Genomic DNA, 14,377 nt, shown 5'->3' with positions numbered 1-14,377 from the left:
AACTGTTTCTTAATTAGAGCTGGGTTCAGGTAGACACAATCTTTTAAACATCTCCAGATATCACAGAAAACATTTCTCTATATAATGTAAAGTAGATTCTTAGACAAAAATCAAACTTAGTAAATGTGGTTTTTATCCTTTTTCAAAGTAAAAGTATGAGATCCATAGACTGGAAGAATTTACCCACTTCCCTGCTCAATTGAGTCTAACATTTAGAGAAAAAAAAAACTAACTCTCAAGATGCTAGGAATAAAATACTGCAACAACAGTAACAGTAACATTCTCAAGCTATAAAAACGCTAAACCAAACTTGGAGTCTCAATTTGCATTTCCCAAAGTGAGCCCTAACTTTAACATATTGTACTAGCAATTAAATCTTGGAGGTTTGTTCTTTGGCTTTTGTAGGGGTGAGTGGGAGGCACCGGGTCTTTTACAAAATTACACTTTCCAGTACTAGATACACATGAACAGCTGGCTCACCCAAAGAGGATGAGTTCATGAAACTAACTAGAATTATCCCACTTCTGCATCCAAGAGATACAGGGGAAAGCTTCCCCCTTTTTAAGGGAAAACAAAGTAATAAAAATAACCCAACCCAATCAAAAAGCCCAGAACACATCACTACCACACACAAATCACCAGAGAATTTGGGAGGATGGGGAAAGAGGAAGGAAACAAACAACAGTTTTGGCTCAGAACTTCAGCACAGGACAGAACCTTTATTATTTTGATTATACCTTTACAGTAAAATTTGAGTTTTGGAAAGGTAAAAACAGTAGAGGTCAACAACATTGCCCGTTCCTTAAAATCTTAAATGAATGAATGGGTATTCATTAGGTGAATGCCTAACTCCAAAAATGAGGTCTCATTTGCTAAGAAATAAAGTAAGTTATAGTTCAATACTATAAATCAGTTCTTTCAACTACAACAATATTCCAATACACTTATTTAACAATCACATATGCTAAGGCCCTCTCACAATTCATGGAAATATCGTGGCCAAATTTTTAGCATTATTTGCAAAACAGATGAAATATTTTATATAAAGAATACTTACTTCCTTTTGGATGCCAACTAGAAAAATACATTCATTTTTCATAATACGAGATCCAAAAATATAAAGCCACCTAAACTTTTTAGAGCAGGTATATCCTACTAAATATTACATACTTTGGGCAAAAATTGAAACCAGTAGTATGTTACTGGTAGAGAGAGCATAACAGGAGACAAAATGTAGCCTTAGATAAATTCTCTCACCACATAAGTATCAGATAGATAGAAAAAGGACAGAGTCCCCATAAAATGCCAAAGAAGTGTATCACAATAGTTTAATAATCCAAAACATTAATAAGGAACATGCATTCCTCTTCAGTTTGTTCAGAAAATAAAGAAGAGATAGAATTACACATGCCCATACTAGTACAAGACCATTTTCTGTAAAAATTGCTCTAGAATTCCACCTAGTTTCAAATTAGATTATTTTCTCCTAGAATATTATCCTAGAGGGTGAGCAAATTGATACAAAACCCCCCACTTTACAGCTCATTCATAAGTTCATAAACAGCCTTGAAAAAAAACCTATTCCTCAGAATCAGATTGGTTTTTGTGATCCAAACTGATGAGTCCAGAAGAGGCCAGATTGATGCAATTGTGCAATCATACTGGTAATCAAAGTAGTGGTTCAAATTGTTCACAAACAGCTGAAATCAAGGCAGGCAGCCAGGCTGAGACTACAGATGTTTATGAAATGTTAACTGGGCATTTCACTCGGTTCTGAGGCAGAATTAACAGCCTCATGTACCAACCTTATGATTTAATTGCCTGCTATAATACTCTGATAGTTTAGCAGTTCAAGATATCATCATTGTTAACACACTGATATATTGATTCAATTTCACTCCTGACCTGGATTTACTGCATTGCTCATTCTTATTTAGTACTTCAGAGTGTAGCTATATGTAAAAGCGAGACTTACTTGACACTTTTTTTAGTCCATTAGGAACAAGCAGGAACTGCTTCCTTTTTCAGCTTTCAAACAGGATGATAACTACAAGCCTGAAAGATTGATTGTGCTGCTTTTGGCTGGGGTAGAGTTAATTTTCTTCACAGCAGCTGGTATGAGCCTATGTTCTGGATTTGTGCTGAACACAGTGATGATAATATAGAGATGTTTTTATTATTGCTAAGCAGGACTTATACAGAAAAGCCAAAGTATTTTCTGGTTTTCATACTGCCACAGCGGTGAGGGGACTGGGGGTGCATGGGAGGTTGAGAGGACACAGCCAGGACAGGTGACCCCAGTGGACCAAAGGGATATTCTAGACCATATGGCATCATGCTCAGCATATAAAATGCGGGGAAGAAAAAGGAAGTGGGGGATTTTGGCAGTGATCATATTTGTCTTCCTAAGGCCCTGCTCTCCTGGGAATAGGTGAGCATCTGCCCACTGGAAGCAGTAAAATAATTCCGTTTTTTGCTTTGCTAGCATGCACAGCTTTTGTTTTCCTTATTAAACTGTCTTTATCTCAACATGTGAGTTTTCTAACTTTTATCCTTCCGATTCCCCCTGCAAGTCCACTGACCTCTGCAAGTCCACTGATGGGTGAGTGAGTGAGTCAGCGAGCAGCTGTGCAGGCCTTGGCTGCTGACTCGGGTTAAACCACAACATTTCTTTAAGAACAATTATCTGTATCTTTATGTTAATGTATTTGCCCCCCTAAATAAAACATACATAGTAAAAGAACATATATTCTTTTACACCATTTCATATATCTCTAACCAGTATAAAACCAGTGACAAATGTTTGCCACTTCAGCCCAGTAATAAGATACACAGTACAAACCTCTATTGCCAGAAAAAACCACATTCACTAGCAATTGACCAAGATGTATCTTCTGACAGAGGCTTCCCACTGACCTTTCACACTGAAGTATCTTTTCATCTGGATATCACACTTTTCTTACAGCTACTGTCTCCAGGCAAATGGTAAAACTACTGTTGCCCCATCCTATGGGCAAAGACCCTCAGGGAAAACCAGATGGCTACTCACCCACTTCACAATATCAATGTATTAACAAGATCCACTGATAAGAGGTTTCCCACACTTAAGTTATGAGAACCTTTCTTCTGCAATCCACCAGGCACTTGGAGGCTATTTATGCTGCCCTTAACAGCATATGCTGTGCACACATAACAACACTTAGTGACAGAATGATTTGCAGGGCATGGCATAGGCTAGAAAAAAGGGATGCTGAGCTGTCAAAGGAACCTCTCATTAAACCATATGAAAATAGTGGAGAGGATAGCACATAGGGAGAAGTGGGATAAAAACAATTTAAAATAGCTTTCATGCTATCTGTAGAAGACAATGTAACATAGCTGCTGAATGGAAGATGCCTGTTGTCCGCACCAAGCATACACCAACAGGAATACAGATGGGTGGGGTCTGAGAGAAGGAGAAAGGGGTACACACCGACACTGTTTATTAATCACATTTCAGATTGTCAATTTCCCCCAGAGAACAAAATTAAATAAAGCATGAGTAAGCCAATATAGCCAATGGAGAACTTAAAGAAGAGCCCCAGGTCTACTAAAATGATTATGATAAATTTAATAGAAACACATCAGAATTTTTGATGGATATGAAAATGTTTTATAATCTAACAGAAATACTAAGCCAGACTTTGTGCACAAGGCTGAGCTGACACTACAGGCCATTTCTTTTGCAGAAACAAGAACTGGTTTGGCCAACAGAAGAGCATGGCTGCAAGGAATCCTGCCTTAGAGACAGATGATACTGAAACTTTGCTCTTCAGCCTCAGGGCATTTACAGGAGTAGCTCAGAAAATGCTTTTACAGATGAGAGGACATGCCAGGTACATAAAGTCCCAGTTCCAAAGAACAGACAGCCTCACTGCTAATTTCTTTTTCTGCTTTTTAAGAAACCTGCCTTTCTATTTAAGGTTATCTGACAAGTCCAATCACCTTTTTGAGGACTCAAAAAGATGGAAAAAAAAAAGAGAAATGGATAAGTTATGTATCAGGCAAAGTGTTGTATTATTTATACATTAGGATCACAATTTCTGATTCAATTTTCAAGTATCTGCCACCTATAAAAGCCCAAAAACTTACAGTTTGCTTTTTCACCATCCTCATTTATAAATAAGAATAGTAATTTCTGTTTCATACACAAATAATACTGTGGTTCAAGGAAGGCCAAACTACTTGATCAGAGCCACAGACTAAGTCAACAGTTGAGTTAAGCATCATAGAATATCCTGAGTTGGAAGGGACACAAAGATCATCAAAGTCCATCCAGCTCCTGGTCCTGCACAGGACAACCTCAAGAATCACACCATGCGCCTGAGAGCACTGTTCAGACACCTCTTGAACTCTGTCAGGCTTGGTGCGGGGATGACTTCTCTGGGGAGCCTGTTCCAGTGCCCAGCCATGCTCTGGGGGAAGTACCTTTTCCATACCCAATGCAAACTTCCCCTGATTCAGTGTCTGCCCCTTCCCCCACAATGAAGCTGCAGCCTGTGATGACATCTCCCCTCAGTCTTCTCTTCTCCAAGCTGAAGGAACCAAGTGACCTCAGCCTCCCTTCATATGGCTTACCTCCAGGCCCTTCATCATTCTCATGGCCCTCCTTTGGACACTCTCTAATAGTTAAATGTCTTTCTTACATTGTGGTGCCCAAAACTGCACATAGAACTTGGGTTGTGCCAGAACAGAATGGGACAGTCCCCTCCCTTGCCTGGTTCGTGATGCTGTCCCTGATGCACCCCAGGGCATTGTTGGCCCTTCTGGCTGCCAGGCCACACTGCTGGGATAGATTATAGCTGTCCCTTTCCCAGTCTTTTGCTTTTGTTACACGACCACAGAACTGCAGAGGTCAATCGAGGCTGACTGCAATCAGAAAAAAAAAGCAGATCATTTAAATAGGTCCTCTGTGGAAGGATTTGACTGTGGGACATTATGAGACAGCACACTGAAGAGAGTGGTTTGACTCAGGAAAGTAGAGGAGGGCTTAGGAGATACCACAGCTCTGCATCTGCCAGCTTCACAGAACCTCAAGATACTGGTCTGGTAGACTACGTACACACATACTTACCTAAGTATGTAATACACGACACTAACACGCACAGGCAACTTTGTTAAGTTACTTTACACCACAAAAGGCAACCTAATTTAGCAGAAAGCTTGATACTGAAAGGAAATTGAACTGCTATTAACTGTCTCATTTTCCAAGGTCATTTCTTTGAGGTTCTTTGGATATGAGCAGAGTTGGGAAACAGACATACAAAATATTACTTGCAATAAGAAAATGCAAAACAGTACAGATAAAGTTTGCATCATTTAGATCTTGGTATGGCAATTGTTGCAGCAGACATTTGGCCCAACAATAATTGGAAAAGTGCCACCCATTCATCAAAACTGGATCTGTTTATAGGCATATACCTTTTTGAAATTAAACACCTATATCATAGACTTCAACTGAAGGTCTCATCACAGATGAGATGCCTGAAAAGGCATGTTCCTCTGGCAACTGCTGGTTTCAATAACCTGTCATATTCCTACAAGGGAATACACCAACATGAAGTTAACAGTTTAATTAATTTCAGGCATTTCAAATGGATAGTAGTACCTCAACCAAAACACAACTGTACTTTATTTAGTTGGATCCATACAGATCTAAGCTGGTCAGATGCTGGTCTCAGAGCTCAATCCTGAATGAGCAATCCACAAAACTCCCAGATTCTTTGGATTGTTGATTCTCAAACTGTGGATAAGGAGTCCTAAAACTTCCTACAGAAGTATGCAATATAGATTTATCCTACAGAAGATATAAAACAGCAAAGACTACATGCCTCCATGGAGGAAGATTATAAGGCTCACACAAGATTCTATGTTTTAAACTCTTGCAAATCATCTGATTTACAGTAACTATCTCTGTGTATTCTTTACCCACAGCAAGTGTAAAACAATTTGAATTAAGAACACCACAGTTATTTGGAAAGGAAATTTCCCAAGATCTCTTATATACTATGGAGCTACTAAGACCAATTGCTTTTAATAAAACTTTACTTCACAAGGCCCAATCTGTCTACAATGAGGAAGGAACATCTCTGCTGGTCTGAAAACTACAGAAGAGGTAGCAGACGGTTCAGACACAAGACTCAGGCTTATTGCCAAACTGATCATAGTAGGTTGGCTGATAAAAACTTCATGCTTAGTACTTAAAGGCCATGGAAGAAAGCACTGCTTTGTAAACTCCCAGAGGGACTACCACTGTTAACCAGTGGCATGGCTTTGCAACTAGACCATACCACCTTGAAATGAGCTTTAGTACATGCAGTACTACTTAGTAATGCACAGCCAAAACAAACCATAGCCATGCCCCGATATCAACAAAGTAAACACTCCTGAAATGTGTAGTTTTTAGCAGTTTGACAGAGTAAAACTACTTTTACCACAAAAATTAATGTAATAAATGGGAGATATATGCAGCAAAGAAGGCAGTGGCATTTCCTAATGGAGAACATCACAGAAGATTTAATCACCAGATTTCATTGCTATCCCTTTCCTTGATTAATTCAATGGAAAAGGACAGAACAGTGAAGTGATCATATCAATTAACAGCGCACTGGATTAAATGATCAGCAACAGAACTCTGAAGTGGAGAATAAAGAAGCAACAGATACAGCAAGGTGTTGCTGTACTTGAGTAACTAAATCTAGTTCTCTCACTGCAATCACACTTCCATTTAACATTCAAGATCACACACAATCTACATGAAAGTAGCTCAGACGTGTGGCAGCACAGATAAGCCACGGTGAATTTCTTGCAAAGAAGGAAGCAGTTCATTCCATTTAGAGCAGTGCGTCCCTCTGCAGAGCCCACTGCCCTTCACCGGCTGCCGATGGTAAACCTGCCCCACGCAGCCTGCTCTGTGAAGCGCGCTAAGCACACCAGCACTCCAGATGCTAATTGCTACTGCTCCCCTGCGCCTGCCTTTCAAATGAGGGCAAAAAAAAAGTATGTCACAAGGATTATAGAGATACTAAAGATGAAGGGAGAATTAAAAAAAAGAAAACGTGAATTTGGCAGATGGATCACGATGTCAAGAGGTAAAGTATCGTTAGGCATAAACAGCCTTCTTGCAGCAGAGTGTGGGAGCTTCCCTTGTGACACCACAAGGCAGCTCAGGGGACAGGAGTGAATAGCTTTGAGCACTTTCTCCCGACGGCGGGGACGTGCGAGCGCTGCCCGGAAGGCGGGCCGGCCGCGGCATGGCCGGGCCTGCAGCGCCCCCGCGCGGCCGCCGCGGCCGCTCCTCACGGCGGGCACCGCGCAGCAGCGCCGCCCTGGGAACGCGACCTCGCCACCGAGCAAAAAGCCCCTTGTGGCATCTAATAACCATGCACGGGATCCGGCAGGAGCCGTCCTTCTAACTCATTTACTCTGTTGACTTAGTTAAATACAAAAAAAAGTTAAATTTAACAGCAGACAAAACAATCAGATTCAGGTGACACACAGATACCAGCTTCTGTCTTGGCATTTCTCTCGCTGCAAATGCTGCCAGGCTGCCACACTGCACTTGGGACCAACGTCTGCTATTCCATACCAGTTGTTACCCACATATACACTGACTCCATTTAGTTATGCACATGATGGACATGTAAAATTGTCCCATTATTTGTACATGGCCACTGTGCAGCACTGTTTAGAAATATGACAATCCATGAAGGGAAAAGTTCTATTTTATTGCAATACATACATAGAACAGTGTGTCCAATTCCCCTCCTTTTGGAAAGGCAGTAGATATGCTGTGCAAGATGGGAAATGAAGTTACTATGATGCAATCTGGGGAAAAAATGGATTGTGCTAGACAGAGAGTCTCTGGAGAACCTTCCATCCCTTATGCACTCATTACCAGAAGCAAGCAGACATGGTCTCCAATTCATAGATCCCAGGAAACAAGACTGCAGTAGTCACAAGAACACTTTTTTGTGTATTGCAAAGCATCTGATTTAACTAGGAAAGTGCTGTCAGAAGAAACAAGAAATCTGAAGAGCAGCAAAGATAAGATAGCACTCTGAATGTTATTTAAGTCAAAGAACTTCAGAGTTCTTTTTTTTTCATGAGGTATTTACAATTTTTTCTGCAACTACATGTTCTTTATAGGACTTTCGGTAAGTCTATATTGGTAGACAGCAACTTCTAAGGAATTCTTCTGTTACTCAACTCCACCAATATCCAAAGTCAGCTATAAATTCAGCATAATCCTGATTGCTCTCCTTCAGGACAAATGTTCCACTTCTGCCAAGTAGACTCTAGTTTCAGATGTGCTCTCAATATCCCTCCTATTCTGGTACTCTTGAGGTAATTGTAAATTCATAACGTAGATACTGAGCTCAGACTTTATCTACTGTATCACTGCTTAATCAAATCAGCTACAGTTCTTTTTCCTCACACCAGCAAAGTGGGTATATCCAGACCACATACTTCTCCCAGACCATTCAATAAGTCACAGAAGTAGAATATTAACACCAACACATTTCATTGTCATTCAAACTCACAAGGTTGCAGGCAGAACTTCCTTTCATTTCAAAAAGTTAGTTTGCAAAAATACTGAGCCACATTGAAAAAAGCTCTTTTGATTATACAAGTAAAAGCCACAGTCCAAAATCTAAACCTATTCCTGATAAACTGATGAGACAAGATGGGTTTTACATTCCAGGATATAGTCTCCAGGCTCATGTAATCATCAGCTTCAGCTAGTGACCAGAATTCTTACTTCAATGAACTGTCATTACATGCTGACTTGGCATTGCTTACAAAGAAAGGAGGGGAAGGCAATATTAATATTATATCCTCCATGTGTTTATAGAATAATCACAACATCCTCCACATTTATTTCCTTCTGGCTTTATAAGAGTTACAAAAGAAACCTACCTTTCACTTACCTCTATATACTGTAATTACCAACACAAGGTATATGAAACAGCAGAACAAGAAATTACAACTTAATAAGAAAACTTCAACAGAATACTCAACAAAAAGGGATGGGAACAGCAACTTCCTAAAACCATCCACTTGGCTCATATTCTCTTTAAGAATGGCTGTCAGTATAAATGCTGTATCAGCATCTTTTTCTCTTAAAGGAAAAATATAAAACACATTTATGTTTCCCAGAGACATGTCATGATATTTTAACAGCAAGTTGCTAATAAGGAGCTCAGCACTCTCTGGGCTGTTTAAGCCATCCACAGTGATGATGAGTGATTGTGTTTTAGAAGCCAATGAACTGAAGACAAAGCTCAGGGTGTGTTATCACTTGCAGCAATGTTAGCAGCTTTTATTCAAAAGAAAGCAATACCTATTTTGCTGCATATATTCAATGCCTGTGACTTTTGCACAGTGGGGGAAAAAAAATCTGTTCCCTGTATAAATCCAGGGCATGTCATTGCAAATAAGGTTTTTAATTAAAATTGGCATCTTTGAGCCTCCTGCTGACGGACAGCATCTCATTGCCTCCTCCTCAGATGGCTAAACTGGCTTCCAAGAGAGACAGTGAAAAGAAACAAAATCACTAGAATACCTAACTTTGACAAGTCTCTGCTGGGGACAATTTCAATAGTAGGAAGTTGCAGAGAGGGGTAAAGAGAGAAAAGAGGACTGCTTAGGATGTCTCCCCTAATGAAGACTCAAAACATCACAAACAAGACAGTAGAGGCAGCATTTTATTCCTAAGCCTGAAGACAGGATGATCAAGCAGGACAATTTTAATCAGAAGCCATATTGTTAAAGAGAATGCAGAACTGTGTCTGCACCTCAGTGGGTAAAGCCTTCCTTTGAATGCAAAAGAAGGCTTAGGGGCTGGCTAGACCTCTGGCTGGGAGGTTGGCTAAACTGTCAGCTCTGACAAAGCTTTATCCCTCTCAGAAAACAGGCAGATACAGGTTCAAGTCAGACAGATAAATCAGACTTCTTGGCCAGAACATTTTCTTCAATTGATTGCACAGAGTTTATATTGAGTGCCAGCACTGTACCTTCGGGAGGCTCTTCCCGCAGATGAGGAGGCAATTCTTCACTTGTAGTCTCAGTTTCATCATCCACCATCTGTGTTTCTAAGCTAGGGCCCTGCAGAACAGAATAGCAAGAGGAGGTAAATTGCAGAAAGTTCAGACAGGAACCACAAAAATGGTTACAGGACTAGAGAATATGCCAGCCAGTAAGGACACAAGAAGCTCACTTTAGCTGATGAGAAAGAAATAGCTGGGAGATCTGTTTGCAGTCAAATTACAGAAAGGGGAAACATTAAAAAAATTTGGAAAAAAAAAAGAAAATTAAATGACTTTTCAAGACAGCACACAAACTTACAAGGATCTTAATTTCTTAATTGCCTGAAAACCAGTAAAGCACAATTTCTAAATTACTATTTCCAAAACACATAATGCAGTAATACATTAAAATTTCCATTTATCAAGGATAGCAGCAGACCCACCATCAACTGGAATTTTCAGGAAAAAAAACTTATTTGTTTTATCAAGACTAGACTCTGAAATGCCACTTGTTTCAAAGGAAAACAAAGCAAACTGGTTTACAATCTATGCAGGTCCACTGACCGTGGAGTTTTCCCCTATAAGCGCGATACATCCATTTATGCATCCAAGTGTAATATGCCAAACTAACCATTCCTGAAAAACTACTGGACTACCCTCCCAGGTTTTGCATTTCCATGTTCCAACCTTCTTGATCCTGTAAAGAGCCTGCAATATTACTGCTGAAAGGACATGAGCAGAGTTAAAAGATTGGCAGCTGAACTCACTTTACATACACAGTATTTTCATGACATGTGGAGCTATAAAAGTGTAGTTGCTTTTTCAGTTTCAAACTATCAGAGGAAAAAAATCCCACCATGTTCTTCCACCCAACTTAGCTTTTTTTTTAAGTTACAGAAGGGTAAACACTAGGCATAGCTAGAGGGCTTCTTTAAAAAAAAAAACAACTAATTTTCTTTGCAATGTTAGTACAGTGAAGAGTAAAATGACAAACTTAGCAGTCATTAGGAAATGAAGCTTTTGTGCACTTTGAAAACATGACTGAACTATCTGAAAATGTGTACTAACATACGCAGCTGGAATGTTACAGAAGTACAGCTGGTACATCAACAGCTTGCAAAATGTTATTATTTTAAGTGAGGAAGAAAAGGGGCTCATGGCCCTAAAGCTGCAGTATTTAATTTCATTTCATTCTTTCCAAGCCCTGTGACTGAGAGGTTACCCTCAGCAGCATTGGCTACTTTCTTTCCTCAATTTGCACATTATGAAAAGTAACACACTTGTCATATTCCATCCTTTGCACAAGTAGCTCACATTTTCATCCATTCTCCACTTTTTTCAACCAAATGGACATTAAAACAAAAAGTACCACCATACTTTTCAGATGTTTTACAGCAGGGGAAAAAGAGACCACCCATGTGAAGTGTGCAGGTCTACTGTGATGGTGCCAGGGTCAGAACCTGCACTCTGTGACTATGCAAGTTTTACCTAGGCTATTTACCTATTTCTCCTTGCTTAAACACGCTCAATACCAACATTGCCCAGCTTTGGTCAGTGAGGAGTTCTTACATTAAGTCATGCCTTGTATTAGCCATCCCAGAAAGGGAAGGCAGTGTTTACCACATGGTACAGAAGGGAAAGTAGTTAAGTTGTCTCAGTCCAATTAAAAAAAATAATCCCAGAAGCCAGTAATCAACATCAAGATCTAACCATCTCCTCACTTCAGCTAAATAGTGTGGTCCAGATTTTAAGAACATGTCAATAATTCTGGGTAAGAGCAACAAGTTGAATATAAAGTATGTATTTGAGTAACTTTCTACACCAACTGGCAATATGTGAATTGACAATTCCTTCCTACCCATCAGTGCCATGGAGAGAAGAGAAAAAGGGAAGATGAGGCTACAGCAGTATACCAGATCAGAAGATCTATTTTTCATATAAAACATGTGGACATGTAAGATATGAGGCACCAATATGTGCCTTGGAAACATTCTGAACCACAACTATGGAACTCCTAAACTAGAAGGGGCCTTGAATGTGAATCCTGTGCCTGTACTTTCTGGTTTACAGCAATAAAATTACTTTAATTTCTTAAAACAAGTAAGAGCCATCTGCACATACTAGCTAAATGCTGCTCAAGGAGACAATCCAACTTCCAGGGACTAAGGAAAAGCCAGCAAGAAAAGCTTTGTCTTCCCTTCTTCAGGATAGTCAGTATTCTCAATTTCTTAAGAGACAAACCTGGTCAGTAGCTTCTCTCAATGACAGTCCATGATAAGTGGTGCTCCTTTGGATTACAGCTGTCATATACATAAATACGATGAGGATGCAAAATGCTACCCAAAGTGAGTGGTGGCATTATGGTTTTTTTGTCCTCACATATGAACTACTACTGCTTGGTGTTTACTAGCAATACAATGCTCCAGTAGGGTGGATATCACTGACAACACTTACTCCAAAACAAAGATTTATCTTAGCTGAAGGTCAACTTAAGCTAGCATCAACAAATCCAGCTGCGAGAAAAACAGAGCCCATTACAGACCACCACGAAGTCCATGGCTGAGATGCTGTTTGCCATCACCAATTTCCCTCCAATTCAAAACTTTTAACACTTGCTACTGGAATACTACAGAAGAAAAATGATCAATCCAAGACTACTGCTCCTACACAACATGCTGAATATCTAAAAGAAATTACCAGAATTTTTGAGGATTTTTTTTCACTACTCAAAACCACTTAATCATAACACAGCATATTTTAACTGCATTTGGCATACATTTCTTGTATGGTTTTGAGAATTCTTGCCAAACAAAAAACCTATTTTTTTTTTTTTCTCAATTTAATGTCAAAAAAGGAAAACAGTCTAAACTGAAGCATGGACATGACACAGGGAGCTTCTGAAAGCAGTCTTGTAAACATCAGTTTATCATACTTATCAGTATCAGTATATCAGTAATATTTAAGGCTCAAACACTGACAAGGGTCATTAACAAGATTACAAAGTTTCTTTACAATAGCTTTTTTTTTCTTATGTTAGCATGTCCATTGCTTTTTTAGTTACATCTGCTGAGTTCAATTCACTGGACCTGCTGCCAGCTTGGTAATGAACATTTACCATATCTACAGTTCTAGCAGCACAGTCATTTATAGCAATCAAAAAAAAAAAAAAAAACCAATCCAGGAAATTATCTTCTGAGAAGGTTTGTAACTATGCTAAGGTTGAGTCCAACAACTTTGTCTCAACCCTTCTTTTAACACTATCATTTCAAGAATGAGGCATCAGTTGAATCTTCTTTTTTCATTCTTAAGGATCCACGACAGACAAGTAGGGGAATGGGATGCACACAACTGTGTAAGTTATTGGCTTGCAGGTTCAACAATAAGCCTTTGGAGCTGCAGTGGTGGCAGAAGGAATGTACACAGGTTGCTGCTGCGTTGACACACCCTCAGGAGCATCTGGGATGCAGGAAGGTGTATCAACAGTTCAGAAACATCAGCAGATATTACTGTACAATATTCTTCCGATTATTTAGGGTTTGTATAGCCTCTTAAATTGGGAATGAGTTTCCATTCCTCACTAGAACCACTGGAGAAGCACAAACTTAAATAGGTATTATTACAGAAAGTTAGGTTATGGCACAGAGCCTAAGAATATATAACTAAGAAAAACCTCTTAGCTCTTCAAAGACAGTCCCTGCCCTCAACAAGCAAGCACTTCATACAATTCCTTGATGAGTACTTGAGTAGGAGCACCATTAAGGCTTAGTGGCAACTTTTGTGTCATATTTTAACACCATCTCCAAGCTGAACAAATAAACTCAAGCAGAGGCAACACCCACCCTTCCAAAATGAAGTTAAAGACGTGAGATTTCAAGGTAGCTCACTCTGTCCCTGCCAACAGTTTCAATGAACTCTTAAGGAAGCTGAAAAGCTTTGTATGAACTCAGCAAATGAAAAAGATCAAGAGCAAAATCCTATAGGAATTCTCACATACAACTAAGAGATATACAATCCCTTGTTCTGATCACACTGCATGACTACTGACCTTACAATGCAGCTTAACCCAAATGCTATGGACTGCTGTGACCTGGCAAACTAGTGTTTGTGGATTTATAATGTGTTTCATAGAAGGCTATGTATTCATGGATAGAGAGGGCTGCCAGTACTGAACTAAACAAATGTGACAAATTGCATACAAGCATTTCAGAGTATACCTCATGGTCTTCCACAGGATGCAATATTTTGAGAATAATCCTGACCAGAAGTTCAGCTATACACTCAGATTTTCAGTATATTTAAAGGCTGTACAT

General features: G+C 39.5%; 1 protein-coding gene across 1 annotated transcript in view; it reads right to left on the bottom strand.

The window, feature by feature from the left end:
• LOC311154611 (transmembrane protein 263-like) overlaps positions 1-14,377 on the bottom strand; it is a 201,884-nt gene that overhangs the window by 178,676 nt on the left and 8,831 nt on the right. Inside the window, exon 2 of the mRNA XM_084207260.1 lies at positions 10,056-10,146. Coding sequence (XP_084063386.1) covers positions 10,056-10,146 — 91 coding nt within the window. The remainder of the gene's footprint in view (positions 1-10,055; positions 10,147-14,377) is intronic.

This window comes from Fringilla coelebs (assembly GCF_963513975.1).
Source record: "Fringilla coelebs genome assembly, chromosome: 6".
Classification (NCBI taxonomy): Eukaryota; Metazoa; Chordata; class Aves; order Passeriformes; family Fringillidae; genus Fringilla; species Fringilla coelebs.
Note: the sequence above shows the minus strand (reverse complement) of the source record. Positions and strands in the feature narration are given on the sequence as shown.